This window comes from Oryctolagus cuniculus, chromosome 15, assembly GCF_051225735.1.
Source record: "Oryctolagus cuniculus isolate XC-2025 breed Fujian yellow rabbit chromosome 15, ASM5122573v1, whole genome shotgun sequence".
Classification (NCBI taxonomy): domain Eukaryota; kingdom Metazoa; phylum Chordata; class Mammalia; order Lagomorpha; family Leporidae; genus Oryctolagus; species Oryctolagus cuniculus.
The window spans coordinates 28,786,032-28,813,113 of NC_142881.1; the positions used below are offsets into that span (position 1 = coordinate 28,786,032).

At 43.2% G+C, this 27,082-nt stretch overlaps 1 protein-coding gene across 3 annotated transcripts in view; it reads right to left on the reverse strand.

Annotated features, from left to right (window-relative positions):
- The window catches only part of SLF2 (SMC5/6 complex localization factor 2), a 67,046-nt gene that overhangs the window by 16,601 nt on the left and 23,363 nt on the right, over positions 1-27,082 (reverse strand). For 2 of the 3 annotated variants that reach the window (XM_008270365.5, XM_002718659.6), the window contains exons 5-13: positions 23,783-24,753; positions 22,760-22,830; positions 19,249-19,371; positions 18,376-18,543; positions 16,962-17,064; positions 8,091-8,166; positions 7,199-7,340; positions 2,199-2,301; positions 473-649 (exon numbers count right to left, since the gene is read on the reverse strand). In XM_008270365.5, coding sequence (XP_008268587.3) covers positions 473-649; positions 2,199-2,301; positions 7,199-7,340; positions 8,091-8,166; positions 16,962-17,064; positions 18,376-18,543; positions 19,249-19,371; positions 22,760-22,830; positions 23,783-24,753 — 1,934 coding nt within the window. Of the gene's footprint in view, positions 1-472; positions 650-2,198; positions 2,302-7,198; positions 7,341-8,090; positions 8,167-12,008; positions 12,322-16,961; positions 17,065-18,375; positions 18,544-19,248; positions 19,372-22,759; positions 22,831-23,782; positions 24,754-27,082 lie in introns of those variants that run through there. The other variant, XM_089314478.1, reaches the window with a different exon arrangement.

Genomic DNA, 27,082 nt, shown 5'->3' on the forward strand with positions numbered 1-27,082 from the left:
CTGGCCCAGCCCTGGCCATTGTGGCCATCGTGGGAGTGAACCAACAGATGGCAGATTGATTCTTTCTCTAACTGACTTTCAAATAAGTAAATCTTAAAAACAAATAAAATACAACTTGACATGAAAATACAACCTACATCTACTTGTTTCCTATCTAACTTTCTGACTAGGACAAAGCTCATAAAGTTAAGGGTACTTTTTCATAGCCAAATCTCTTAGCACCTACATTAAATGTTCAGCCCACAGCAAATTATCAATAGATATAGTTTTGTTGAATAAACAGTTTAAGTGTTCGAAAGGATTCTTTTATCATGAATTTAAATAATACAGTTCTAGCAAACAATCCCCTCAATTCATTTTTAATCTGCAAAATATCTTAACTGAGCTAAGAAACATCACTACTTCTGTTACAGTGAAAGTCAAATCATGATACTGTACCAAAAGCCAATACTAAGGTTTTTAGTAATGTTACCTTAGTGTTCCAATCTCTCATGTTTTTCATCAGGTTTATCAGGAGGCTTTGAAAGTCAACGAGAGGAATCTGCTTCAGCTGTTTCTCCAAACTCATTTTAAACAACATTAGAATCAGCAACATTATTTCACGATCCTGGTAACCTTCTGGATGTATAGATGTACACAAGCCTAGAAACTTTGATACAAATGCACAGACAAAACAGCTTCAGAATATATATCTTACTTGAAGAATTTTAATTATAAAATCTTTTTGACAGGGGTAGGCATAGGGACACAGCAGGTTAAATCACAGCAGACACCAGGAGTGGAACAGCCAGGTCTTGAACTGGCGCCCATATGGAATGTCAGCACTGCAGGTGGTAGCTTTACTTGCTACGCCACAGTGCTGGTTACTTTTTGAATTCTTGATCATTAAGCTATTTTTTTTCCCCGTCATATTTCCTAATTATAAAAAATGATTGGTTTTAGGGGTAGGCATTTGGCCTAATAATTAAACTGTTCATGAAGGTGCCTGTATCCCATATCACAATGCATGGGTTCAACGTCCACCTCCAGCTCTTGATTACAGTTTCCTGGTAATGCAGACCCTAGGAGGCAACAGTGATGGCTCCAGTGATGGGGCTCCTCTCTCTCACTCTCACTGCCAGCATTTGGAGAATGACCAGCAGAAATGAGCTCTTTGTCTTCTCTCAAATTAATAATAAAATAATAATGATAATAATAATAAAAACACCAAGTGAAAACAAAAGACAGATAGCCACTCCAGGAAAAAAAATTATTGGTTTTAAAATTATCTTAGTTACCTAACTCTGACCTAAAGTTCTGTTTCACTATTAATTTTTAAAAATATGAATTTATTTAAAAGGCAGAGTTACACTGAGAGGGAGAGACAGAAAAAGAGGTCTCCCATCTGCTGTTCCACTCCTCAGATGGCTACAACAGCCAGCACTGGGGCCAGGCTGGAGCCAGGAGCCAGAAGCTTCTTCCAGGTCTCCTGAGAGGGAAGCTTGAGCCCAAACACTTGGGCCATCTTCTGCTGCTTTTCTCAGGCCATCAGCAGGGGGCTGGATCTGAAGTGGAGTAACCGGGACGTGAATCAGCGTCCATATAGGATGCCAGCATTGCCAAGCGGCGGCTTTATCTACTATGCCACAATGCCAGCCCCTTCACTCTTCATATTAAAACAAAAATAGGCCAGCGCCGCAGCTCACTAGGCTAATCCTCTGCCTTGTGGCGCCGGCACACCGGGTTCTAGTTCTAGTCGGGGTGCCAGATTCTGTCCCGGTTGCCCCTCTTCCAGGCCAGCTCTCTGCTGTGGCCCGGGAGTGCAGTGGAGGATGGCCCAAGTACTCGGGCCCTGCACCCACATGGGAGACCAGGAGAAGCACCTGGCTCCTGCCATCAGATCAGTGTGGTGCGCCAGCCGCAGCGCTGGCTGCGGCAGCCATTGGAGGGTGAACCAACGGCAAAGGAAGACCTTTCTCTCTGTCTCTCTCTCTCACTGTCCACTCTGCCTGTCAAAAAAATAAAAAACAAACAAACAAAAAAACAAAAATAAAAACAATTTAAAAACTTTAATACAAAGATATTTGGTCAGACGTCTCACCTAGCAAGAGACTAGTAAAACCTACCTGTAAGATACTAGTGATTTTTTTTTAAACTGTTACCACAGAACAAATGATTATAGCTCTGAGCTAAAGACATACAGGTAAGTTTTTTCCTACCTTAACCACATTTAAAATGTTGGTTTCGGGAAGAGCTGAAAAAATTGGCTTACAAGATGAATCTTCACTTCCTTTCCCCCCTGATGTTGTCTGTGTATCAGAACTATTGAAAAATGAATAAAGCAATGTGAAATTAGGTGCAAAATAATTATTCTGTTTAAGAAATGATGAAAAAAATTTTAAACTATGTTTTCTTGAGGTATACTTTACATACAATAAGGAACACTCATATTGTATTTTGCTAAATGTACACTCAGTTAAACACTATCCAAATCAACAACTTCTAAGAACATTTCTATCACCCAAAAGCCCCTTCATGCCAGAGCCAAGTCAATCTGCTGCCCCCATTTGAGGCGAACTTTTTTTTTTTTAAGATTTTGTTTATTTATTTGAGAGGTACAGTTACAGACAGTGAGAGGAAGAGACAGAAGTCTTCTTTCCATTGGTTCACTCCCCAAATGGCTGCAATAGCTGGGGCTGTGCTGATCCAAAGCCAGGAGCCAGGAGCTTCTCCCAGTCTCCCACGTGTGTGCAGGGGCCCAAGCACTTGGGCCATCTTCTACTGCTTTCCCAGGCCATAGCAGAGAGCTGGATCAGAAGAGGAGCAGCCAGGACTAGAACCGGTGCCCTTATGGGATGGGAGCACTGCAGGCAGAGGATTAACCTACTGCGCCATGGCGCCGGCTCCTGAGGCAAACATTTAATCTGATTTCTCTATGTATTAGTTGTCCCTGGTGTCAGAAACCTGCGTAGGAGGTGGCTGCAATTACAAAGAGCTCCTAATAGGTAAAAGTCTTTTGAATGTCCTAAAGAAACAATGCTAAGTATTCCAATTCTGGTTGAGTTTAGCAATGAAATTTCATGGGAGAGGACATGCATTAATTTGGCTTTCAAAAGATGTATGGTTTTAATTAAAAAAACAAAAACAAAAACAAAAACCAACAACACAATATTTCCATTTGTTGGTTTACTCCTTAATTGTCCCAGGGACAGAGCTAGGGACTGGGAACTCAATCCAGGTCTCCCAGATGGGTAGCAGGGACCCAACTACCACTATTGAACACTGGTAAACCCAATGGGTGGAATCTGTTGCAGAATCCCTAGACCTGGTCTGCCCTGCCACAATGTGTAGGATGTCAATCACTGACGCTGGGATAGTGAAAGCAGTTCATTTTGCAATTCACAGAGCAAGGAATCAGGCAACTATCACTTGACTTCCGAACTCCCCAGGAGATTAAGGGTGGTGAATTTAGACTGAAGTAAGGGTTGAGCACTGCATGTGTGGGTCTCTGATCCACAGTGTTCGTGGCCTTCCTTTGATCGGTTAGTGACAGGAGGCCAAGATTTTTTTTTTCTTCCTTTTTGAAAGGTTCATTTAAAGACTGGTGTTGTGGCAAAATGGGCAAAACCGCCACCAGCATTCCATATGGCTCTGGTTCATGTCCTGCCTTCCAATCCAACTCCCGGCTAATGCGCCTAGGAAAGCAGCAGAACATGGTCCAAGTACTTGGGCCCCTGCATCCATGTGGGAGACTCAGAGTAAGTTCCTGGCTCCTGGCTGTTGAGGTCATTTGAGAAGTGAACCAGGGGATAGAAAATCTTTCTCTCTGTCAATCTGCCTTTCAAATAAATAAATCTTAAAAAAAAAAAAAAGGTGCATTAGCAGAGAACTAGATCAGAAGTGGAGCAGCTGGGACTCAAACCAGTGCCCATGTAGGATGCCTATGTGGTGTTTCAGGCAGCAGTTTAACCTGCTGCACCACAATGCTGGCTCCAAGAGTGTTTCTTATGTAATGGCAAGTGGGCTTCAGCCTGTGCTGGGGTCTTCAAGTAGATTGGCTATTACTTTGTCTGATTAGGGCCTGCAGAGATTCTATTAAGCTCCCAGACTAGAGTCTAGAATTGGGATAACTTGGTAATTCTGACTTTCAGTGATTCTGTCTTACACGAATGGTCTTACTCTTATGCCACTCCTTAAATTTAGTGAGTCAGGGGCTTGCGTTGCAGTGCAACAGGTTAAGTCACTGCTTGTGATAACAGTGTCCCATATTAGTGCCAGTCCAAGTCCTGGTTGCTCTACTTCTGGTCCAGCTCTCTGCTAATGTGCCTGGGAAAGAAGTGGGTGTCAGCCCAAGTTCTTAGGCCCCTGCCAACCATGTGGGAGACCTGGATGAAGCTCTTGGCTCCTGGCTTTGGCCTGGCCCAGCTCTGACTTATTGTGGCCATTTGGGGAGTCAATCAGCAGACAGAAGATCTGTCTCTAACTTTGCCTTTCAAACAATTAAATAAATCTTTATAAAAAAGTAGTGAGTTAATCTTTAGTAAGGGATTGACCTGTAATCATCAAAGGGAAGACAGAGGAACTGCAAACTGAGGGAGAGACACTGATAGTCTACATCAAAAGATTCCGGGGTAAGGGCTTGGTTTCACTACTTGAATCATCACCAGGGTATGTGCTGGCAGGAAGCTGGAATCCAAAGCTGGAGCTAGAACTCAGGCAATCCAATATTGGGCATGGGTATCTTATGTTCTAACTGCGAGGCTAAACACTTATCCCTGTTTAATTAAAAATAAACAGGTGCATGCATTATGGCGTAGAGGGTAAAGCTGCTGCCTTTGATGCTGGCACCCTCTATGGAATCAGTTTTGAGTCCCAGGTGCTCCACTTCCACTCCAGCTCCCTGATAATGGCTGGGAAAGGCAGCGGAGGATGGCCTAAGTATTGTGGGCTTCTGCTACCACATGGGAGACCAAGATGTTGCCCCTGGCTCCTGGCTTCAGCCTGCCCCACGCTGGTTGTTATGGTCATCTGGTGAGTGAACCCAGCAGACAAATCTCTCTCTCCTGGTCTCCCACACGGGTGCAGAGGCCCAAGGACTTCTACTGCTTTCCCAGGCCATAGCAGAGAGCTGGATCGGAAGAGGAGCAACCGGACTACAGCCAGCGCCCATATGGGATGCTGGTGCTTCAGGCCAGGGCGTTAACCCACTGTGCCACAGTGCCTGCCCAGCCCTGTATTTTTTAACTAGTTATAATTAAGATGTCTGAGGCATCTTGATTTCTCTTTATTGTTTTTTTTTTTTTTACCCTGGAATTCATATCAAATTCTCTCTTATTTGTCATCATTTTTCAGTTGACTGCTAGGCTTCTATACATAGATTAAATCACTTCTGCAAATAAACAATCTTTTACCAACTCCTTTCCAATTCTTATGTCTCTTATTTTCTTGTCTAAGTGCTTTGGTGAATACTTCCCAAGGAGTTAAATAATAATGGACAGCTATTAACTTTACAAAAAAAAATTTAGGAGGAGGCATTTAGTCTAGCAGTTAAGACATCTCTATCTCATATCAGAGTGTCTGAGTTTGATTCTGGGCTCCTGTTCCTCACTCCAGCTTCCTGGTAATGAAGACAGACCAAGTAATTTGGGTTCTTGCCATCCACATGGGAGATCTAGATTGTGTTCCTGGCTCCTGGTTTTGGTCCTGGCCAAGCCCTGGTTGTTGTAGGCATTTAGGTGAGTAAATCACAGATGGGAGCAGTCTCTGCCTCTCAAAAAATTAAAAACTAAAAAATTTTAAAGGGCTTCTATCATTTCTCTATTAAACATGTTGAAGGCTTTTAGATTAAGACATGTTAAGAATGTATCTAGGCCGGTGCCGCAGCTCACTTTGCTAATCCTCCGCCTGCGGTGCCGGCACCCCAGGTTCTAGTCCCGGTCGGGGCGCCGGATTCTGTCCTGGTTGCTCCTCTTCCAGTCTAGCTCTCTGCTGTGGCCCGGGAAGGCAGTGGAGGATGGCCCCAGTGCTTGGGCCCTGCACCTGCATGGGAGACCAGGAGGAAGCACCTGGCTCCTGGCTTCAGATCGGCGCAGCAAGCTGGCTGTAACAGCCACTTGGGGGGTGAACCAAGGAAAAGGAAGACCTTTCTCTCTGTCTCTCTCACTAACTCTCCCTGTCCAAAAGAAAAAAAAAAAAAGGAACTAGCAGGGCTGGTGCCATAGTTTAGTGGGTAAAGCCACCACCTGCAATGCCAATGCCAGCATCCCATATGGGTGCCGGTTTGAGTCCTAGGTTCTCCACTTCCGATCTAGCTCTCTGCTATGGCCTGGAAAAGCAGAAGATGTCCCAAGTCCTTGGGCCCCTGGACCCAAGGAAGAGGCCCTGGCTTCAGATGGGTCCAGTTCTGGCTGTTGCGATTATCTGGGGAGTGAACCAGCAGATGGAAAAACTCCGTCTCTCTCTCTATTTGTGCTTCTGCCTTTAAAATAAATAAATAAATCTTAAAAAAAAATGCATCTAGGGACTGGCACTAAGGCGTATGGGGTAAAGCTACTACTTGCAATGCTGGCTTCTTTTATGGGTACCAGTTTAAGTCCCAGCTGATCCACTTCCCATCCCGCACCCTACTAATGCACCTGGAAAAACAGCGAAGGATGGCCCAAGTACATGGGCTCCTGCATCTATGTGGGAGACCCAGAAGAAGCTCCTAGCTCCTGGCTTCAGTCTGGCCCAGCCTGAGCTGTTGTAACCATTTGGGGAGTGAACCAGTGGATGGTAGATTCTTAAAAATCAAGAACAAATATTAAATTTGCTAAATAATTAGCCAGCACTGTGGCATAGTGGGTAAAGCTGCCACCTGCAGGGCTAGCATCCCATATGGGCGCTGGTTGGAGTCCTGGCTGCTTCACTCCTGATCCAGCTCTCTGCTATAGCCTGGGAAAGCAGTAGAGGATGGCCCAAGTCCATGGGCCCCTGCACCTGCTTGGGAGACCTGGAAGAAGCTCCTGGCTCCTGGCTTCAGACTGGCCCAGCGGCCAGTTGAGTGAACCAGCAGATGGAAGACATCTCTCTCACTCTGTCTCTGCTTCTCTGTAATTCTGCCTTCCAAATAAATAAATCTTAAAAAAAAAAAAAAAAAAAAAACTAACTAAATTAACATTAGCTGTTATGTTTGAATTGTTTAAAATGATGCTTTTGGTGTTATAAAAAGCAAACTTACACCAGATTGTCTTCATTGAAGTCTGGCTGAAGATTCTCCAGAGGAAACAAAGATCTAAAATCAATCCCCATATTGAAAAACACAGCTGCTATATCAGATAATGATGGAATCCAGGGCCAAATTGGTGAGTCACTAAAGGTATCTGGTTAATAGAACAAAATATTTTACTCAAAACCACTGATGTATAAACCCACATTTGGAAAGTGACTGCATGTGAAATATGATTCTTAAAATGATTTTATAGAAATGACAGTTAATGATACACTAACAATATAGTTAAATTATAGTGACCAGTGGAACTATAGATTTTCAAATAAATGTGAAGGAAATGACACTCATAAATAATAAGTAGCTCAGAGTGATGGATAAAAGAGTTTAACTCAAAAGGAAGTAACACATTTTCAAATGACTAAAATAACAATGGCAAAATCTGAAATACTACCAACACATGAAGATTTATGATTTTTGGTACCTTTATAATCCAGTCCATAACACAAGTGAAACAGGTAAATCACAACACTGTTTTTATTATAAGGGCTCTTGAAGGTGAAAGTCATCGCAATGAATACTTCCAGTCTGCTTTAGTCCATTATCAGTACTTACCAATAAGCCAATTAAAATTAACTGCATAAATCAATACATAAATCTAGCAAAGTAAATTGCTATTTCTCCTGTACAGTAAACCCTGATTTGGTAAGTAGCAGCAAGAGTTGCCGCTTACAAGATCTTATCCCCTTTTCTTAATGCAGCTAGAAAAATGCAGAAACGTATTTTTGATTGGTATTTCTTTATTAAAGACTTTTTGATTAAAAAATTATACTATTCATCAATATAAAGAGGCTATATAATAGCAATCAATTCATGCTGTACATCACAGCAAATTCAGACTTACCATTTCTAATTGTTATTTCCATCAATGTACTTAAAATTTGCACTGACACAATGCAATCTGTATGAACTGACATCATCTGTCAAGCACATAAATAATAAGATTATTAGAAAACATGAACATTTATTCTACATTTAAGGTGATTTCTGCATATTTCACTTAAATCTTTCAATAAGCAGGGCTGGCACTGTGGTGTAGCAGGTAAAGCTGCCGCCTACAATGCCAGCATCCCATATGGGTGCTGGTTCAAGTCCTGGCTGCTCCAATTCCGAAGCCAGCCTTCTGCTCTGGCCTGGGAAAACCGTAGAAGATGGTCCAAGTCCTTGGGCCCCTATCTTGCGTGGGAGACCTGGAAGAAGCTCCTCCTGGCTTTGGCCGTTGCGGCCATTTGGGGAGTAAACCAGCAGATGGTAGACTTCTCTCTCTCTGCCTCTGCCTCTCTGTAACTCTCTACCTTTCAAATATAAAAATAAAACTTTTTTTTTTTTTTTGACAGGTGGAGTTAGACAGTGAATGAGAGAGAGAGAGAGAGAGAGAGTGTGTGTCTTCCTTCCGTTGGTTCATTCCCCAAATGGCTGCTACGGCGGGTGCACTGTGCCGATCCAAATGGCTGCTACGGCGGGTGCACTGTGCCGATCCGAAGCCAGGAGCCAGGTGCTTCCTCCTGGTCTCCCATGTGGGTGGCAGGGCCCAAGCACTTGGGCCATCCTCCTTCTCAGGCCACAGCAGAGAGCTGGACTGGAAGAGGAGCAACCGGGACAGAATCTGGTGCCCCAACCAGGACTAGAACCTGGGGTGCTGGCGCCGCAGGTGGAGGATTAGCTAAGTGAGCTGTGGTTCCAGCCCTATCAATAAAACTTAATAAAAAGAAAAACCTTTCAAAAGCTTATGAGGCAGTACTCATCACACATATGATCAAATAGTCTCAGAGAGATTAAACATCCTACTCAGTGTGACAAATGCCGATTTTTTTTTTTCAGATATATTTAAGGGGCCAGCACTATGGAAGAGCAGGTAAAGCTGCTGCCTGTGGTGCTGGCATCCCATACTGGCAACAGATTGAGTCCATTTCTGATCCAGCTCTCCGCTAATGCACCTGGGAAAGCAGCACAAGATGGCCCAAGTCCTTAGGCCCCTGCACCCATGTGAGAGACCTGGCTTTAAACTGGCCCAGCTTTGGCTGTTGCTGCCATCTGGGGAGTGAATCAGCAGATGGAAGATTCTTTGTAACTCTGCCTTTCAAATAAATAAATAAATCTAAAAAAAATTATTTATTTGGAAGTGAGCCATTTCTGCAGTCTCCAAGGGTATATACATTAGTAGGAAACTGGACAGAAAGCAGAGATGGGACTTCTACTCCAATATGGAATGTGGGTATCTCAAGCAGTGGCTTAACCTACTGTGCCACGACATCTGCCCCTCTAGTCAGTCTTAAAGTACAGAAATTTAGATATAGAAATATATAATTATTATTACTTTTAGAGGATATTTTGGAACAAAATCTCAAATTGAAAATAAAAATTTTTAGATTTTTATTTTATTAAAAATTTTATTTGAAAGGTAGACCAAAAGCCAGAGGAAAGAGAGAAAGGAGGAGCATGTGTACTAAACAGAAAGAAGTCTGGGGCTGGCGCTGTGGCATATTGGGTAAAGCCGCTGCCTGCAGTACCGGAATCTCATATGGGTGCCGGTTCAAGTCCCAGTTGCTCCACTTCAGATCTAGCTCTCTGCTATGGCCTGGGAAAACAGTAGAAGATGGCCCAAGTCCTTGGGCCCCTGCACCCACGTGAGAGAACTGGAAGAAGCTCCTGGCTCCTGAAAGTAATTTAAGTGGGTTTGTACAGAACACACACCTCAATTGCTATCTTTTGATTAGGAGCTACAGATTATGATCATAATAAACTTAAATTTAAAATGTAAAAGGGATAGGGTAGGAGTTTGTTCCAGCTTCTGACCCAGCTTCTTGCTAATGTTCACCTTGGGAAGCAGCAGATGATGGCTCAAGTACTGCCACCCACATGGGAGACAGGGAGACCTGTCTTTAGCCTGCTCTAGCTATTGCGGGTATTTGGGAAGGCCTGTTTTTGCATTTCAAACAAATTGAAAATAAATAAATAAAATGTAAAGGGGAATAATACAAACTCTGCTTTCACTTAAGCATAAAGCCTTTGTCATTCCTCAAATGTTTGCTATTAATCCCGGCCACTAGGAGGCAGCACATGTGGCACACAAGACAAGGTTTGGCCAACAATCATTTGGGGGGGGCTGGGGTGTTGGTTCCTGAGGGAGTGCAATATAGTAATTTCAGGTAAATAAATGTGTAAAAAAGCATACTGAGTAATATACTTCCCTCAGTTGATAATAGGTTAAATAATTCATGATACAGTCTGTCAAAGGAATACCATAAAGCCATTAAAAAGTACAAACAAGGGTGTAGACATTTGGCATTGTGATTAAGAAACTAATCCATATCCTGTATCCATATCAGAGTACCTGGGTCTGAATCCTGGCTCCTCCCTTCATTCCAGTTTCCTGCTAATGTGCATCCTGGGAGGCAGTAGGTGATAACTCAAGTAACTGGGTCCCTGTCGCCCATGTTGGAGACCAAGACTGAGTTTCTGGCTCCCAGCTTTGGCCTGGCACAGCCCTGGTTGTTACAGGCATTTAGAGAGTGAACAAGGTGGGAGTTCTCTTTCAAATAGATGACTTTTAAAAAGGATGTTAATATCTGTATTCTTGAAGTGGAAATAATTTACTGCTATCACATATTCTGTTTATATTAGATTAGCAATTTTTGCATGCAGAGAAGAATCTAGAAACATTAGCCAAAATGAACAGTTCCTGGATATTTGGATTTGAGAACTGGGCCTACTTTTTAAGATTTTTTTTTGTTTACTTGAAAGGCAGTTAGAGAGGAAGAAGGGGATAGAGGTCAATCTTCCATCTACTGGTTCACTCCCTAAATGGCAGCAACAGAAAGCTAACGCCAGGAGACAGGGATCTCCATCCATGTCTCAGTGGGTGGCAGGGGCCCAAGCACTTGGTCTATCTTCTGCTGACTTCCCAGGTACAATAGCAGGGAACTGGATCAGAAGCAGAGCAGCCAGGATTCAAACTGTGATATGGGAGGCCAGCTGCTTAACCCACTGTACCACAAACCCAGCTTCTTAGCCTACTTGAAAAAAAAATTTTTTAGAAGCAGACCTTCAGCCTACTGATTAAGCTAACTGTGTCCGCCCGGCGCCGCAGCTCATTAGGCTAATCCTCCACCTTGCGGCGCTGGCACACCGGGTTCTAGTCCCGGTCGGGGCGCCAGATTCTGTCCCGGTTGCCCCTCTTCCAGGCCAGCTCTCTGCTGTGGCCCGGGAGTGCAGTGGAGGATGGCCCAAGTCCTTGGGCCCTGCACCCCATGGGAGACCAGGGTAAGTACCTGGCTCCTGCCGTCGGATCAGCGCGGTGCGCCGGCCGCGGCGGCCATTAGAGGGTGAACCAGCGGCAAAGGAAGACCTTTCTCTCTGTCTCTCTCTCTCACTGTCCACTCTGCCTGTCAAAAAAACAAACAAACAAACAAAACAAAACAACAACAAAAAAAAACTGTGTCCAACATCAGACTGCCTGAATTTGTCCTGGTTCCAATCTCCTGATTCTAGCTTCCTGCTAACGTAGACCCTGGGAGGCAGGAGTGATGGCCTAAGCATTTGGGTTGCTACCAGCCATGTGGGAGAACTGGATTGTGTTCTGGGCTCCTGGCTTCATTACAGGCATTTGGGGAGTGAACCAGTGGATGGCAGCTCACTAGCTCTCTCTCAAAAAACAAAAAAACAGGTAAGTTTACAGAAAGAACATTTAATCTATCCATTTTATTTAAATTTTTTATAATTAAACATGCATTCCCTTTGGAAATGATAAGAACAAAGGTTCTTTTTAAAGATTTATTTATTTATTTGAAAGAGTTTAGAGGGAGAGACAGAGGGAGGCCCTCCATCCACTAGTTCATTCCCCAGATGATCACCAATGGCTAGGGCTGGGCCACTCTGAAGTCAAGAGCCAGGAGCTTCTTTTGGGTCTTCCACATGAGTGCATGGGCCCAAGCCCTTGGGTCACCTTCCACTGCTTTCTCAGGTACATTAGCAGGAAGCTGGATCAGAAGTGGAGCAGCTGGAACTTGAACTGGTGCCCAGATGGGATGCCAGTGTTGCAGGCAGCAGCTTTACCTGCTATGCCACAATGCTGGCTGTCAAAACAAAGATTTCTTTTTTTAAAGATTGATTTATTTATTTGAAAGAGTTACAGAGAGAGAGAGAAGGAGAGGCAGAGAGAGAAAGAGAGAGGCCTTCCATCCACTGGTTCACTCCCCAGTTGGCTGCAACGGCCAGAGCTGTGCTGATCTGAAGCCAGGAGACAGGAGCTTCTTCTGGGTTTCCCACGCGGTGTAGGGGCCCAAAGAATTGGGCCATCTTCTACTGCTTTCCCAGGCCATACGAGAGAGCTGGATAGGAAGTGTAGCAGCCAGGGCTTGAACCGGCGCCCTTATGGGATGCTGGCACTGCAGGTGGCGGCTTTTCCCGCTACTCCACAGCGCCAGCCCCCAAAATAAAGATTTTTAAAGAGTAAACTTTCAAGACTGGTGCGGTAGCATAGTAAAAGCTGCTGCCTACGGTGCTGGCATCCCATATGGGCACTGGTTTGAGTCCCTGGCTGCTCCACTTTCAATTCAGTTCCCTGTTATTGGCTTGGGAAAACAAGAGATCTCCAAATCCTTGGATCCCTGCATCCACGTGGGAGACCAGGATGAAACTCCTGGCTCTGGACTGGCCCACCTCTGGCCATTGTGGCCAATAGGAGAGAGAACCAGTGGAAAGATTTCTCTCTGTCTCTCCCTCTCTCTAACTCTGACCTTCAAATAAATAAATAAATCTGTCTGTCCCCATCTCTAACTATGCCTTTCAAATAAATTTTTAAAATAAAAAAAGGATGCTTTTTCTCTCACCTTGGTACTCCCCATATTTACCTTAGCCTACTTTAGTTTTCTTCATGGCACTTATAATCTGACATAACAGATATTTACAAATGTGCACATTCACTCTTATTAGTGTCTGTCTCCTCTGTACTAGAATGTGGACTTCGCCATATAAGACACACTTTTTTTTCAAGATTTATTTATTTATTTCATAGAGTTACAGAAAGAAAGGGAGCAACAGAGACAAAAAATGTTCTGTTCACTGGCTTACTCCCCAGAAGGCCTCAATGGCCTGGACTGGGCCAGGCCAAGGCCAAGGCCAGGAACCAGAAGCTTCAGCAAGGTCTCCCAGGTAGGTGGCAGGAGCCCAAATACTTAGGTCATCTGCTGCTGCTTTGCCCAGGCCATTAGCAGGGAGCTGGATCGGAAGTGGAGCAGCTGGGACACAAGTGGCAACTATATATGCTGGGTATCACAGGCAGTGGTAGTTTTACCCACTATGCTACAACGCGAGTCCCCAGAAACACTGATTTTTTTTTTTTTTAAAGATTTACTCATTTATTTGAAAGGCAGAGTTACCGAGAGGTAGAGGTGGGGGGTGGGGGTGGGGGTGGGAGAGAGGCCCTTCATTTGCTGGTTCACTTCCCAAACGGCCACAACAGCTGGAGCTGCACTGATCTGAAGCCAGGAGCCTCTTCCGGGTCTCTCACAAGTATGCAGGGGTCCAAGCTCTTGGGCCATCTAGTGCTTTCCCAGGCCATAAGAGAGAGCTGGATTGGAAGTGGAGCAGCCAGGTCTTGAAGGTGTCCATATGAGATGTCTGCACTGCAGGCAGTGCATTACCAGCTCCGCCACAGTGCCCAGCCCTGACACTGATTTTTTTCATTGCTGTTTTCTCTAGTGTCTGACACAACTGGCTTTCAAAAATGACAACTATATGAAAAAAAATGAAAGAATGTCTATATTGGAATACTTCTCTAGCTTTTGCCCAAAATGAGATTCTTTGAAATGTTACCTTAGTTTTTATTTTATTTTTTAAAAATTTACTTATTTATTTGAAAGACAGAATTATAGAGGCAGAGGCAGACAGATTTTCCATCTGCTGGTTCACTCCCCAAATGGCTGCAATGGCCGGAGCTGGGTCAATCCGAAGCCAGGAGCCAGGAGCTTCTACTGGATCTCCAACGTGGGTGCAGTGGCCCAAGCACTTGGGCCATCCTCTGCTACTTTCCTAGACACATTAGCAAGGAACTGGATCAAAAGTGGGGTAGCAGGGTCCTGAACCAGCACTCAGACAGGTTATGTCTGCATCACAAGCAGTGGGTTAACTTGCTGTTCTGCAATACCAGCTCTTCTACTCCAGACTTCAAGATGGCATTTTAGGGTCCGGTGCTGTGGCACAGTGGGTAAAGTCACCACCTGCAGTGCTGGCATCCCATATAGGCACAGCTCAAAAAAAAATTTTTAACTGGGGTACAAACAGTAATCCCCTAACCACTGGAAGCAAATGCTGCTGCCTCACCGTCTTTGCAACACTGGCTGTTCTCAGCCTAAAATGCTCTTCTCTCACACAGCACCAAGATTCATTCCACACTACTTTCTTCAAAAGGGTAAAGTCTCACTAGAAACTGCTGGAAAGATGGATCTTAAGGGGAGCATATGAGCACTGGTCAATGGGGGAACTATACTGACAAGTTACTCCTGGATTTAGACCTCATCTTACAAGAAAGGCCTTCAGGGGCCAGCGCTGTGGCACAGCAGGTTAAGCTGCCACCTGCAGTGCTGGCATCCCATATGGGCACCAGTTTGAGTCCTGGCTGCTCCACTTCCAATCCAGCTCCCAGCCAATGCGCCTGGGAAAGAAATGGAAGACAGCCCGAATGCTTGGGTTCCTGTACCCACATGGGAGACCCAGATGAAGCTTCTGGCTTTGGCCTCGCCCAGCTCTGGCCATTGTGGTCACTTGAGGAGGGAACCAGGGGAAAATCTCTCTTTCTTTATGTCTCTCTCTCTGTAACTCTTTCAGATAAATTGATAAATTTTAAAGAAAAACAAAAGGCCTTGATCAGCTACATTATTTAAAAATAAAAAGATGGGACTGGCATTATGATGCAGTGGGCTAAGCCACTGCCAGCAATGCCACCATCCCATGGAGGCTCTGGTTCAAGTCCCAGCTGCTCCACTTCCGATCCAGCTCCCTGCTACTGCACCTGGTGAAGCAGAAGCAGTGGAAGGTGACCCAGGTACTTGGGCACCTACCACCCACGTGGGAGACCTGGACAGAATTCCTGGCTCCTGACTTTAGCCTCACCCAGCCTCAACCATTGCAGCCATTTGGAGAAAGTAGTAGATGGCCCAAGTACTTGGGCTCCTGCCACCCATGTAGGAGACCAGGATGAATCCTGGCTCCTAGCTTCAGCCTGGCCCATCCCTGTTTGTTGTAGGTATTAGGGAAATGAATCAGTAGATGGAAGATTGATCTCTCCCTCACTCTCCCCTCCAGTCCTGATGCTCTAAATACTTCTCAATCATAAAAAAAGAATAAAATCCTATCTTTTGCAACAAAATGGATCAAACTGGAAACCATTATGCTTAGTGAAATAAGCCAGTCTCAAAAAAGACAAATATCCTATGTTTTCTCTGATATGTGGCAGTTAATATAGAATCCAAAAAATGTATAGGAATGAAACAAACATCTTGTGATATGATTGTTTTTAGCTCTGGTGGAACTGTGGTCTTCTTACTTTTTACTTGTTGAATATTATGGTTATCGATGAATTAAGCCTATGATTATGGAGTGGACCGAAATTAGGTGTTTGCAAAATTAAAGGAAAAAAAAAGGAAGGAAGGAAGGAGGAGGATTGAGGCAGGCAGTGGGGGAAGTATGGTTATCTTAGAACTGTACCTAAGAAATACATGAAATCTCTTCTCTTCATATTAATAAAAAAAACTTTCAAAATAGAAAAAAGCCTGGAATAGAAACTCCATGCATTTTTTTCTACTTTTCATTTCTTATGATACAGTTCTCTGATATCATTAATATTTTTAAAAATAAGATTTCTGGAGCAAATATTTACCATCATAAAGGATTCTCTTATACCATGAATTATCTTCCTCTATTGTATGCTTTTCATACATTCAGAATTTTATTAAAGTGGAACACTCTCACAACCTGGGAATAACTTGTCATTCATAATCTTCTTTGTATATGGGAGGAGGCTAATTCCAACTGAGCATCATCATAGTACTTGCTGATGTAGCAGCTAGTCAAAAAGTCCCTCTCCATAGCTTCCTAGCTCTTCTAGGATGTACTGCATTTAACCCTGAATTGGATGATACAATACTTCTATATTAATGATGTCATTTGCCTAAAGGGACAAAGTACCTAGAGTAATACCAGGACTCTACATATAAAATCAATATCATCTATATTTTTAAAAGTTACACTTAAAAATAAAAATTAAGATATTCAAGTGGATTTAAGTAGAAAATATAAATAGAAAAAAGAGAAACAGTTGGATTTACACACACACACACACATATGAACGAATGGGGAAATATTAGTATACAATAAAATCCCTGAAAATGAATATTGGTACCCCTATAAATAAAACAAAATTTAGGGAATGTAAGCATTTGAAGATCCTTTCTAAAACTAACTGTAACAGTGATTTACTGGTGTGATGAAGTGCCTCAGACACATATAACTTTATTGACTATCCTGCATACTATCTGTATTAACATTTCCTTTAAATGCATTCAGACTCCTTTTATATATTCTAATCCACTGAAATCACGGGTTTGATATATTAATTTTCCCCTAAGAATATGCAAGTAAAATTAGATATAAAAACTTGCTTTTGACTGGGAAATACAGTAGCAGGCAACTATAACCCTCCAAACATTTCTCTTACCCGAAATAGCCACTTTAACACAGGTACAGGACACTGGACATAATGATAAGCAGAGGTAAGGAAGCCTTGTGTTGTCAAAAAAATCTGATCTGTTTTTCCTGATCTGAAAAAATAAAGTGAAATCAATGACTATTACTTTCATGGCAAAGCATTTCTACTACCACCACATCTGACACAATCAAGACAATAAAAAGCGAATCATCCTGTGTAGGTGGATCCCACACCAATATAGACAGGTTACTCTCAAAACAAATTCAACTGATGGCATAAAGCTGATGCGATCTATTATTTCAGCTTCACGCCTGTCTAGTAGGCAACGCTACATTTGTTGGCAGTGTTGAAAGAGCCTATAAAATCTTAGGACCTCCTCTGCTTTTGCTAGCTCGCAGAACGCTGTTTCGTAAAACTCAGCACCAGAACTGATATGATCTCTCTAGCTCTAAGATATCAAGTACCTAGAGAAATCAGACTAGCTAGGTAGAGATTACTTATCCATACTAACATCTGGTTTGTGGTTGAGATTACTTGTCTATACTAACATCTAATTTTGCATTTTTTTTTTTAAACTTTATTTACTTATTTGAAAGGCAGAGTTACAGAGAGGCAGAGGCAGGCCGGTGCTGCGGCTCACTAGGCTAATCCTCCACCTGCAGCACCGGCACTCCGGGTTCTAGTCCCAGTTGGAGTGCCAGTTCTGTCCTGGTTGCTCCTCTTCCAGTCCAGCTCTCTGCTGTGGCCTGGGAAGGCAGTGGAGGATGGCCCAAGTGCTTGGGCCCTGCACCCACATGGGAGACCAAGAGGAAACACCTGGCTCCTGGCTTCGGATCGGCGTGGCGCGCCAGCTATAACGGCCATTTGGGGGGTGAACCAATGGAAGGATAGACCTTTCTCTCTGTCTCGGTCTCTCTCTCACTAACTCTGTCGAAACAAAAACAAAAACAAAACAAACAAAAAACAGAGAGGCAGAGGCAGAGAGAGTCTTCCATCCACTGGTTCACACCCCAGATGGCTAACAGCTGGAGCAGGGCTGTCTCTTCCTCTCACTGTCTGTAACTCTGCCTCTCAAATAAATAAATAAAATCTTACATAAAAAAAAAAAAAAAAAAAAGAATGACAGAGAAAAAGAATAGTGAAACCAACATACTGGCCCTAGACTTTATACCTCTTACCCTTCTTTAACTTAAGAAAGAAATAAACTCTTGTTTAAGCTCCTTTTACTCTGACAGTCACTGCTATTTATGGATCTTAATCCTAACTAATAAAAGCATGTCAACTTTCCTATCCTGCTTCCTATAATTAAGTAAAATATCATAAAGGGCAAAAAAAGGATTAGGAAACCGGAAAATTACATTGGTCAGAAGTCTTTTAAAGTAATTTTTATAGAGAAAAAGATATAATGTTAATTTCTACTTACTTAAGAATAAGCTTTTCTACAGCACTTTGTCCGATAAAACCAGAGTCTCTTAAATCCAAGGTATACTGATTGAAAATTTTTCCAGAATTAAGGAAATTAAATATTTCTTCACCTGGATGATGATCAGGAATAGCATCAATTGTAACTGAAAATTTCTTTAGAAATTCCCTGAAACATAAAACATGTTACTTGAATACCAAATAGTTATACTGCACATGGTTTTGTACTTAAAAGCTGGGTGCAAAGAAAACTTTACGTCCAATGTTAATCCCAGGTTAGACGACCAGCCGGAGAAAAAGTATGCTTTGCTGCTCCCAATTTTTGTCTTATGAGAAGGAACAATAATCAGTACAAAAGAAAAGGCGTAACTTGCCTCTAACATTTGCCTTTTAATACCATCACAGACGATTAGAAACCCAGTAAAGATTCATGAAGGAAATAATCATCAAAGGCCTATTTATTTTACAAAAAACCAAAAATTATATTTTTTTTGACAGGCAGAGTGGACAGTGAGAGAGAGAGAGACAGAGAGAAAGGTCTTCCTTTAACGTTGGTTCACCCTCCAATGGCCGCCACGGCTGGTGCGCTGCGGCCGGCGCACCACGCTGATCCGATGGCAGGAGCCAGGTACTTATCCTGGTCTCCCATGGGGTGCAGGGCCCAAGTACTTGGGTCATCCTCCACTGCACTCCCTGGCCACAGCAGAGAGCTGGCCTGGAAGAGAGGCAACTGGGACAGAATCCGGTGCCCCAACCGGTACTAGAACGCGGTGTGCTGGCGCTGCAAGGCGGAGGATTAGCCTAGTGAGCCACGGTGCCGGCCAAAAAACAAAAACTGTAAAATGACATACATACATTATAAAAAATACCATACCTGTGTTCTTCCAAGAGGCCATCTTCATCATCTGTACTATCTTGATCTCCGATTCTGATTGGGGATTTAATGCCTCGGCCCTGCCTTATATCTTCTTGTAGCTGCTTCTGCAGTTCATCTAGCCTGAGGATTAAAAGAATGCTATAATAAATAATTCATCCTAAAAATTAAAAAAAAACTTAGTAAGTTAAATCATGTCTCCCCAATACATCATGACATATAATATAATATACCATTTTCAGTAAAACATGAAAAGTCTGTTTCTTTTTTAAAGATTTATTTTATTTATTTGAAAGTCAGAGTTACACAGAGAGAGAAGGAGAGGCAGAGAGAGAGAGAGAGAGAGAGAGAGAGAGAATCTTCCATCTGCTGGTTCACTCCCCAGATGGCCGCAAAGGCCAGAGCTGGGCCGATGCGAAGCCAGGAGCCAGGAGCTTCCTCCGGGTCTCCCATACGGGTGCAGGGGTCCAAGGTCTTCGGCCACCTTCTACTGCTTTCCCAGGCCATAGCAAAGAGCTGGATAGGAAGTGGAGCACCTGGGACTTGAACTGATGCCCGTATGGTATACTGGCACTGCAGGCAGTGGCTTTACCTGCTATGCCACAGCGCCAGCCCCCAAAAGTTGTTTTAGGTCTTAGGCTTTTACTTAGTTTCTGTATAGAATCAGAATAGTGTTCATCACATAAAAACCTTGAATATTTCTTTACTGTTAAAAGATTTTAAAAGTGATCTATCCAAATCATTTAGAGAATGGGGAAAGAAAAGTATCAAGAATAAACACCACTAATTTAGTAATCTTTAACATTTATTTGACTTCTAGTAGTCCCAGCAACCTGCAGTAGTTGTCACTGTCATTATCATTTCAGCTAACATTTACTGAGCAGTTACTATGTGACAAGTACTACACTAAGGGTTTTATGCATTTAATCCTTTTAATCCTCACAACTCCATGTAATTTATTATTACCCATTTTATAGGTGAAGAAGTGGACATTAGAAAAGTCAAACTTGGAAAAGCTCAGGATGCATGTTCACAATGCAGAGTCTGGGCTAGATCCAAGGTTCTTGCTCATATTGCCTCTTTAAGATTTTTTATTTTATTTTTCAGAAGATTTATTTATTTGAAAGGCAGGGTAACAGAGAGAGAGGGAAAGACACAAAGAGAGATCTTTAATACACTGGTTCACTTCCCAAATGGCTGTAATGGTTGGGGCTGGGCCAGGCCAAGGCCAGGATACTGGAATTCCATCTGGGTCTCCCACTGAGTGGCAGGGACGCAAGTGCTTGAGCCATCTTCTGCTGCTTCCCCAGGTGCATGAGCAGGGAGCTGGATGGGCAGTAGAGCCCTGTGACTTGAACCAGCGCACCTCTGGGATGCTGGCATCATAGGCAGTGGCTTATCCTGCTGTGCCAGAATGCCTGCCCCGAGATTGAGTTTTTTTTTTTTTTTTTCCTCTTCTTTTCTTTTTTGACAGGCAGAGTGGACAGTGAGAGAGACAGAGAGAAAGGTCTTCCTTTGCCGTTGGTTCACCCTCCAATGGCTGCCACGGCCAGCGCGCTGCAGCCGGCCCACCATGCTGATCCGATGGCAGGAGCCAGGTGCTTCTCCTGGTCTCCCATGGGGTGCAGGGCGTAAGTACTCGGGCCATCCTCCACTGCATTCCCTGGCCACAGCAGAGAGCTGGCCTGGAACAGGGGCAACCGGGACAGAATCCGGCGCCCCGACCGGGACTAGAACCCGGTGTGCCGGCGCCGCAAGGCGGAGGATTAGCCTAGTGAGCCACGGTGCTGGCAAGATTGAGTTATTTTAATCAATGTTTTTATTCCCAACCCCAGTTCAAACAAATGAGTACATACAACAGTAAATGACTAGTACCTGTATTCCTTTATCATTATAGGAAAGAGTCAAATCATCAGATCAAACTAGTACCTTTGCTTTTGGGCTAAGCAATGGTCCATTTTAAATAAGCAACTTTAGATTTCACATTCCAGATCAGATTTTATAATAGAGATAATTTCTCAAACTAAATTCAGAAAGGTAAAAACTTTTGACATATTAATTGTCTGCCAGATTCCTACAGTTAGCTAGCTATTTGGTTATCAAGTTTGAAATATTACACAACTCCTTTGTAATCAAGCCAGCTGAACTCTTAAGTGAAGTTCTCTGAATTAGTATCACAGAAACTCCTTGAATTGGGGCCGACGCCGTGGCTCACTTGGTTAATCCTCCGCCTGTGGCACCAGCATCCCATATGGGCGCTGGGTTCTAGTACTGGTTGCCCCTCTTCCAGTCCAGCTCTCTGCTGTGGCCAGGGAGTGCAGTGGAGGATGGCCCAAGTGCTTGGGCCCTGCACCCCATGGGAGACCAGGAGAAGCACCTGGCTCCTGCCTTCGGATAGGCGCGGTGCGCCGGCCGTGGCAGCCATTGGAGGGTAAACCAACGGCAAGGGAAGACCTTTCTCTCTGTCTCTCTCTCACTGTCCACTCTGCCTGTCAAAACAAAACAAAACAGAAAGAATCCCAGCATCCTATACCCTCTCCCTATACAAGGCCTTGAGTCCCTGTGCTGTCCCCTGATGCAGGCCAAACGCCTTCCTGACATGAGTAACAACGCCCTGACCCCCCCCCCCCCCCCACCAAGGCTCCTCTTCCAAGTACTGGCACGAATCTCATTTCTCTCTGGGCCCCAGACCACTGCTCCCTGGTCTGCACAGGGCCACCAGGCAGAGATGAAGGGATCGGAAGCCTGCACAGGGCCACCTGGCAGTGCTGGTGCGCTGCGGCCGGCGTACCGCGCTGATCCGATGGCAGGAGCCAGGTACTTATCCTGGTCTCCCATGGGGTGCAGGGCCCAAGGACTTGGGCCATCCTCCACTGCACTCCTGGGCCACAGCAGAGAGCTGGCCTGGAAGAGGGGCAACCGGGACAGAATCTGGCACCCCGACCGGGACTAGAACCCGGTGTACCGGCGCCGCAAGGTGGAGGATTAGCCAAGTGAGCAGTGGCGCCGGCCAGTATTTCTTATTTCTAACATAGCTGACAACAGAAGAACTGTTAATAGTAGTACTAACACAAAATACAAGCTAGTTTCTTGTGATTCTTTTGAAAGGTCAATTAGGGGCCAGCGCTGTGGCGTAACTGGTAAAGCTGCCGCCTGCAGTGCCAGCATCCCTTATGGGCACCAGTTCGAGTCCCAGCTGCTCCACTTCTTATCCTGCTCTCTGCTATGGCCTGAGAAAGCAATGAGGATGGCCCAAGTCCTTTGGCCCCTGCACCTGCATGGGAGACCCGGAAGAAGCTCCTGGCTTCAGATTGGTGCAGCTTCACCATTCAGGCCAATTGGGGATTGAACCAGAGGATGGAAGACCTCCCTCTCTCTCTACCTTTCCTTCTCTGTGTAACTCTTTTAAGTAAATAAAGAAATCTTTAAAAAACAAAAAGAAAGGTCAATTAAAACTAAACCAAACAAGCTGTATGCTAAATCCAGCAAACTCATCATGATGACAACTAACCTTTGTGTGTCTTCCATCTCCTTCACCAGACGCTCTAAAGTATTTGTGTAAGTCCCACTGTGACCATGTTCCTAGAACAAGAAGAAAATTCAGAAATATTTTACAATACATCTTAGTATAAAAACTGGGATATTTAACATTATTCAGAGTACTAAAGACTATCTTCTATTTCAGTAACCTGGGCCAGGAGGATGCCTTTCTTAAAAGATAATTTTCACCATCATGCTTTAAATCTAATATTTTATATTGCAGGCAATTTGATTTTTACCATCTACCAGGAAAGGTACTACTTATAAAACCCTGCTACTCTTAGGATCTAACTGCAGTCACCCAAGGGCTCTGTGGCTACCCTGTCTTTACTTTCAAGTTCTTTTAGTGGAATCAGACTACCAATTTTTAGATGTTACCACAGAATATTAATATGATCCCCACCAACTTTTACAGACATCTTAGAATTTAATTCAGCTATTCCCAAGATAGAATGAAGCACTTTATAAATAAAAATTGCACACCACAATTAACAACATTTCTACACTCTACCTTCATTTACAGCAGTGGTCTCCAAAGCAGGGGTGTGCAAGGTGATCCGTTGGGGTGCAGGAAGAAAATAATAGAACTTCTATTTATATGGAACTTCTATAGAAACTCCAGTAGAACTTAGTCCATAGTAACTTCTACATAACTTCTATAGGAAAATACTCATTTTCTTCTTGTTAAATTATGTTTTTGCATATGCTTCAGAAAGTACACAGCATTTTAGTGGTACATGTATGTAATCTATAAGTATACACATATATTGGCGTACATGCTCAAAATTTTTTTACTAACAGCAGTGTGTGTGATCAAAAAAGTTTGGAGACCACTGATTTATGGGAAACTCATCAAACAAGAATTATACCATTTTCAGTTTATTATGAGTTGTGATAAATATTAATTTTAAAATAAGTTCTAATAATCTGTTCTTTCACTAATCAATCCATCTTTCCCTCTTCAAGTTAAGGAAAATGTCATAGAAGTACTTACTGTATATTCTGATGATTGAGACCTAAGACCCTTGGTAACAGCTGGAGGCTTTCCTGTAGTTCCAGAAGTCTGATTGAAGTTCAAAGCCATTATTTCTTCCAGTGATTTTAATGTTTCCTCTTCCTCATCACTGTCTAGGTTGTAACCTAAACTTTCTTCATCACTATCAAAATCACCCCTTAGTTTTCTTTTCAGTGCACTGCTACCTGTGTTGGAATTTCCTGAACTCTCTTTATCTGAAGGTGCTGTAGAGCTTGGGATACACGGCACAACTTCCAAAGCAGCTGGGGGAGACTTTGTAGAAGTGCCATATTCTGAATGCAAAGATTCCCCAGAAATTCTCCCTGAAGATACATTAGTATCATCCTTATTAGTCTTTGCTTTGTGTTCCTTGTGTTTGGAGGATTCTGTAGAATGCCCAGAACATTCTTTAGATGACAAACGCTCTTTATCTTTTTTAGGAACTGGAAGAGTACAATTTTTAGTATTTAATGGTACCCGAGAGGAACCAGCACTTGGAACATGGGAAAGTAAAGGTAGAAGTTTTGTCTCTTTTGATGTCACAGAGCCAGCAGTTTTAGTTTTCTGAAGGCTGCTAGCTTTTTTAACTGCAGATTTTTCCTGAGGTAAAGGTGAGTGGGGTTTATGCATCTTAGTGTCTTTGGTACTTGCCACACTGATTTGGTCACTATTCCTAGAAGAATGGTGGCCAGAATTTGAAGGTGCTGAGCCTGCAGAGGAGTAATCAGTTTCATCGTGAGGTTCCTTGGATATATCTTCCAAGCGCAACACATCACCAGGTGTCTTCAGAGCAATATGTTTTATGAATTTTTCTTTCTGATGTGGTCCGTCAGGACGCTTTTCAAAAAAGGACTCTTTTGCTTTTGGTATCAGAGATTCTCTTGTGCTTTTTAGATCTGAGTCCACAGAGCTCCTTTTTCTTTTGTCAGGGAATTTATTCTGCTTAGAGCCTGGTAAAATTTAATTTTTGTAAGATTAGTGAAAAGTATACTTTCCTATCTCAGAAAAGCTTATTCAGTGAGTTTCTAAAACACTTTGACAAAATATTTAAATTCTATAGATTCAGGTTGTGATTATTCAGTATATATGGAATGAGGACAGAATTAATTATGTCATTTATCAAGTTGATACATACTGGTGTCAAGTTTAAAGCAAATGACAAATGCTCCCATTCATTCCAAAGCTATAAAAAGTTTAGTACCTTAATAGAATTAAAGGTCACTCCCCAAAACAAAGACAACTATGAAATTCAAGATGGGATTCTCAAGATAGATATTCTTTTAAACTTAGGACTACCTGGTTCCAGAAATGTACCACTTCTACCTCTATATGTACAGTACCTTAAAAAACATAGTGTAACTGGAAGGCAGACACATTTTAATTTTCCACTTAAAAAGAAATTTACCCAATTCGTTCCCTCTACTATTTAATTATTATTTATTCTTTCCTATGTATCTTTCCAATCTTTAGCTATGCTACAGGATGAACTCTGTCCCCTAAATATGATATGAAGTCCTAAACCCCAGTAATTCAGAATATGACCTTACTGGAAATAGACTTCATAAACATGATACAATTAAAATAAGGTTTTTAAGGGTGTGTCCTAATGCAATGTAACTCTTACAGACGTGCACAGATGAAAGACAAACTAAAGATTTACAAGGCAAAGATGTCATGTAGCCAGAATGATATATCTATAAGTAAAGAAATACCAAGGATTACAAGCCAACACAAGATAGACGAGGCAAAGAACTAGCGTTGTAAGAGAGAACACAGCCCGGTTACCAATACGTTGATTTTGTACTTCTAACTTTCAGAATTGTTAAATAATAATTTCTGTTGTTTTAAGCCATCTTGGGTTTTGGTATTTTGCTATGGGAGCCCTAGGAAACAAGTTGTACATGTTTATCAGTTGCCTCATCCAGAAACATTTCAATAACAACCACTTCTCAAAAATCTCACTAAAAAGCCTCCAAAACCATACTTGAGAGTTAGGTAATTTTTATTTGGACAACTTTATCAATAATATAGAAAATTCAGTAAAATTAAATAGTAATTAATAAACAAATATCCCAGAGCCCGGGATGGCCCATGTCCTTGGGCAGCAGCACCCATGTAGGAGATCTGGAAGAAGCTCCTAGCTCCTGACTTCAGATGGGCTCAATTCCAGCTCTTGTACCCATTTGGGGAGTGAACCAGCAGATAGAAGACATCTCTCTGTCTCTAGCTCTCTCTGTAACTCTTTCAAATAAATAAATCTTTTAAAAAATAAACAAATATCTCTTCTCTTTTTCTTTTTAAAGATTTATTTATTTGAAAGTCAGAGTTCAGAGAGAGGGAGAGAAAAGAGAGAGAGGTCTTCCATCTGCTGATTCATTTCCCAAATGGCCACAACGGCCAGAGCTGCACCATTCTGAAGCCAGGAGCTTCTTCCAGGTCTCCCACAAGGGTACAGGGGCCCAAGGACTCGGGCCACCTTCCACTGCTTTCCCAGGCTATAGCGGAGAGCTGGATCAGAAGTGGAGCAGCTGGGACTCAAACCGGCACCCATATGGGATGCTGGTATTGCAGGCGGCGGCTTTACCTGCTATGCCACAGCACCGGCCCCTACTGCTGCTTCTTTGATTTACCTATTTGAAAAGCAGAGTGGCCGGCGCCGTGGCTCACTAGGCTAATCCTCTGCCTAGCGGCGCTGGCACACCGGGTTCTAGTCCTGGTTGGGGCACCGGATTCTGTCCTCGTTGCCCCTCTTCCAGGCCAGCTCTCTGCTATGGCCTGGGAATGCAGTGGAGGATAGCCCAAATCCTTGGGCCCTGCACCCACATGGGAGACCAGGAGAAGCACCTGGTTCCTGCCTTCGGATCAGCGCGATGCGCTGGCCGCAGCATGCCAGCCACAGCGGCCATTGGAGGGTGAACCAATGGCAAAGGAAGACCTTTCCCTCTGTCTCTCGCTCTCTCACTGTCCACTCTACCTGTCAAAAAAAAACAGAAAAACAAAAAAACACCACAAAAAACAGAGTGAAGAAGGAGAGAAAAAGAAAGATCCACCCCCTGGTTCATTCCCCCAAACTGGATTGGAAGCAGAGCAGCTGGAAATTGAACCAGCACTGTGATATGGGATGCTGGTGTTGTTAAACAGTGGCTTATCCTACACCACAATGTCATCCCATTTTAAGAGCTTCTAGCTTCAGAATTAGAAGAAAATTAATTGGTACCATAGGTGGCTTTTCTGCAAGCTCTTAAGGGCAGTAAATTAATAGTAACATTTTCATGATGT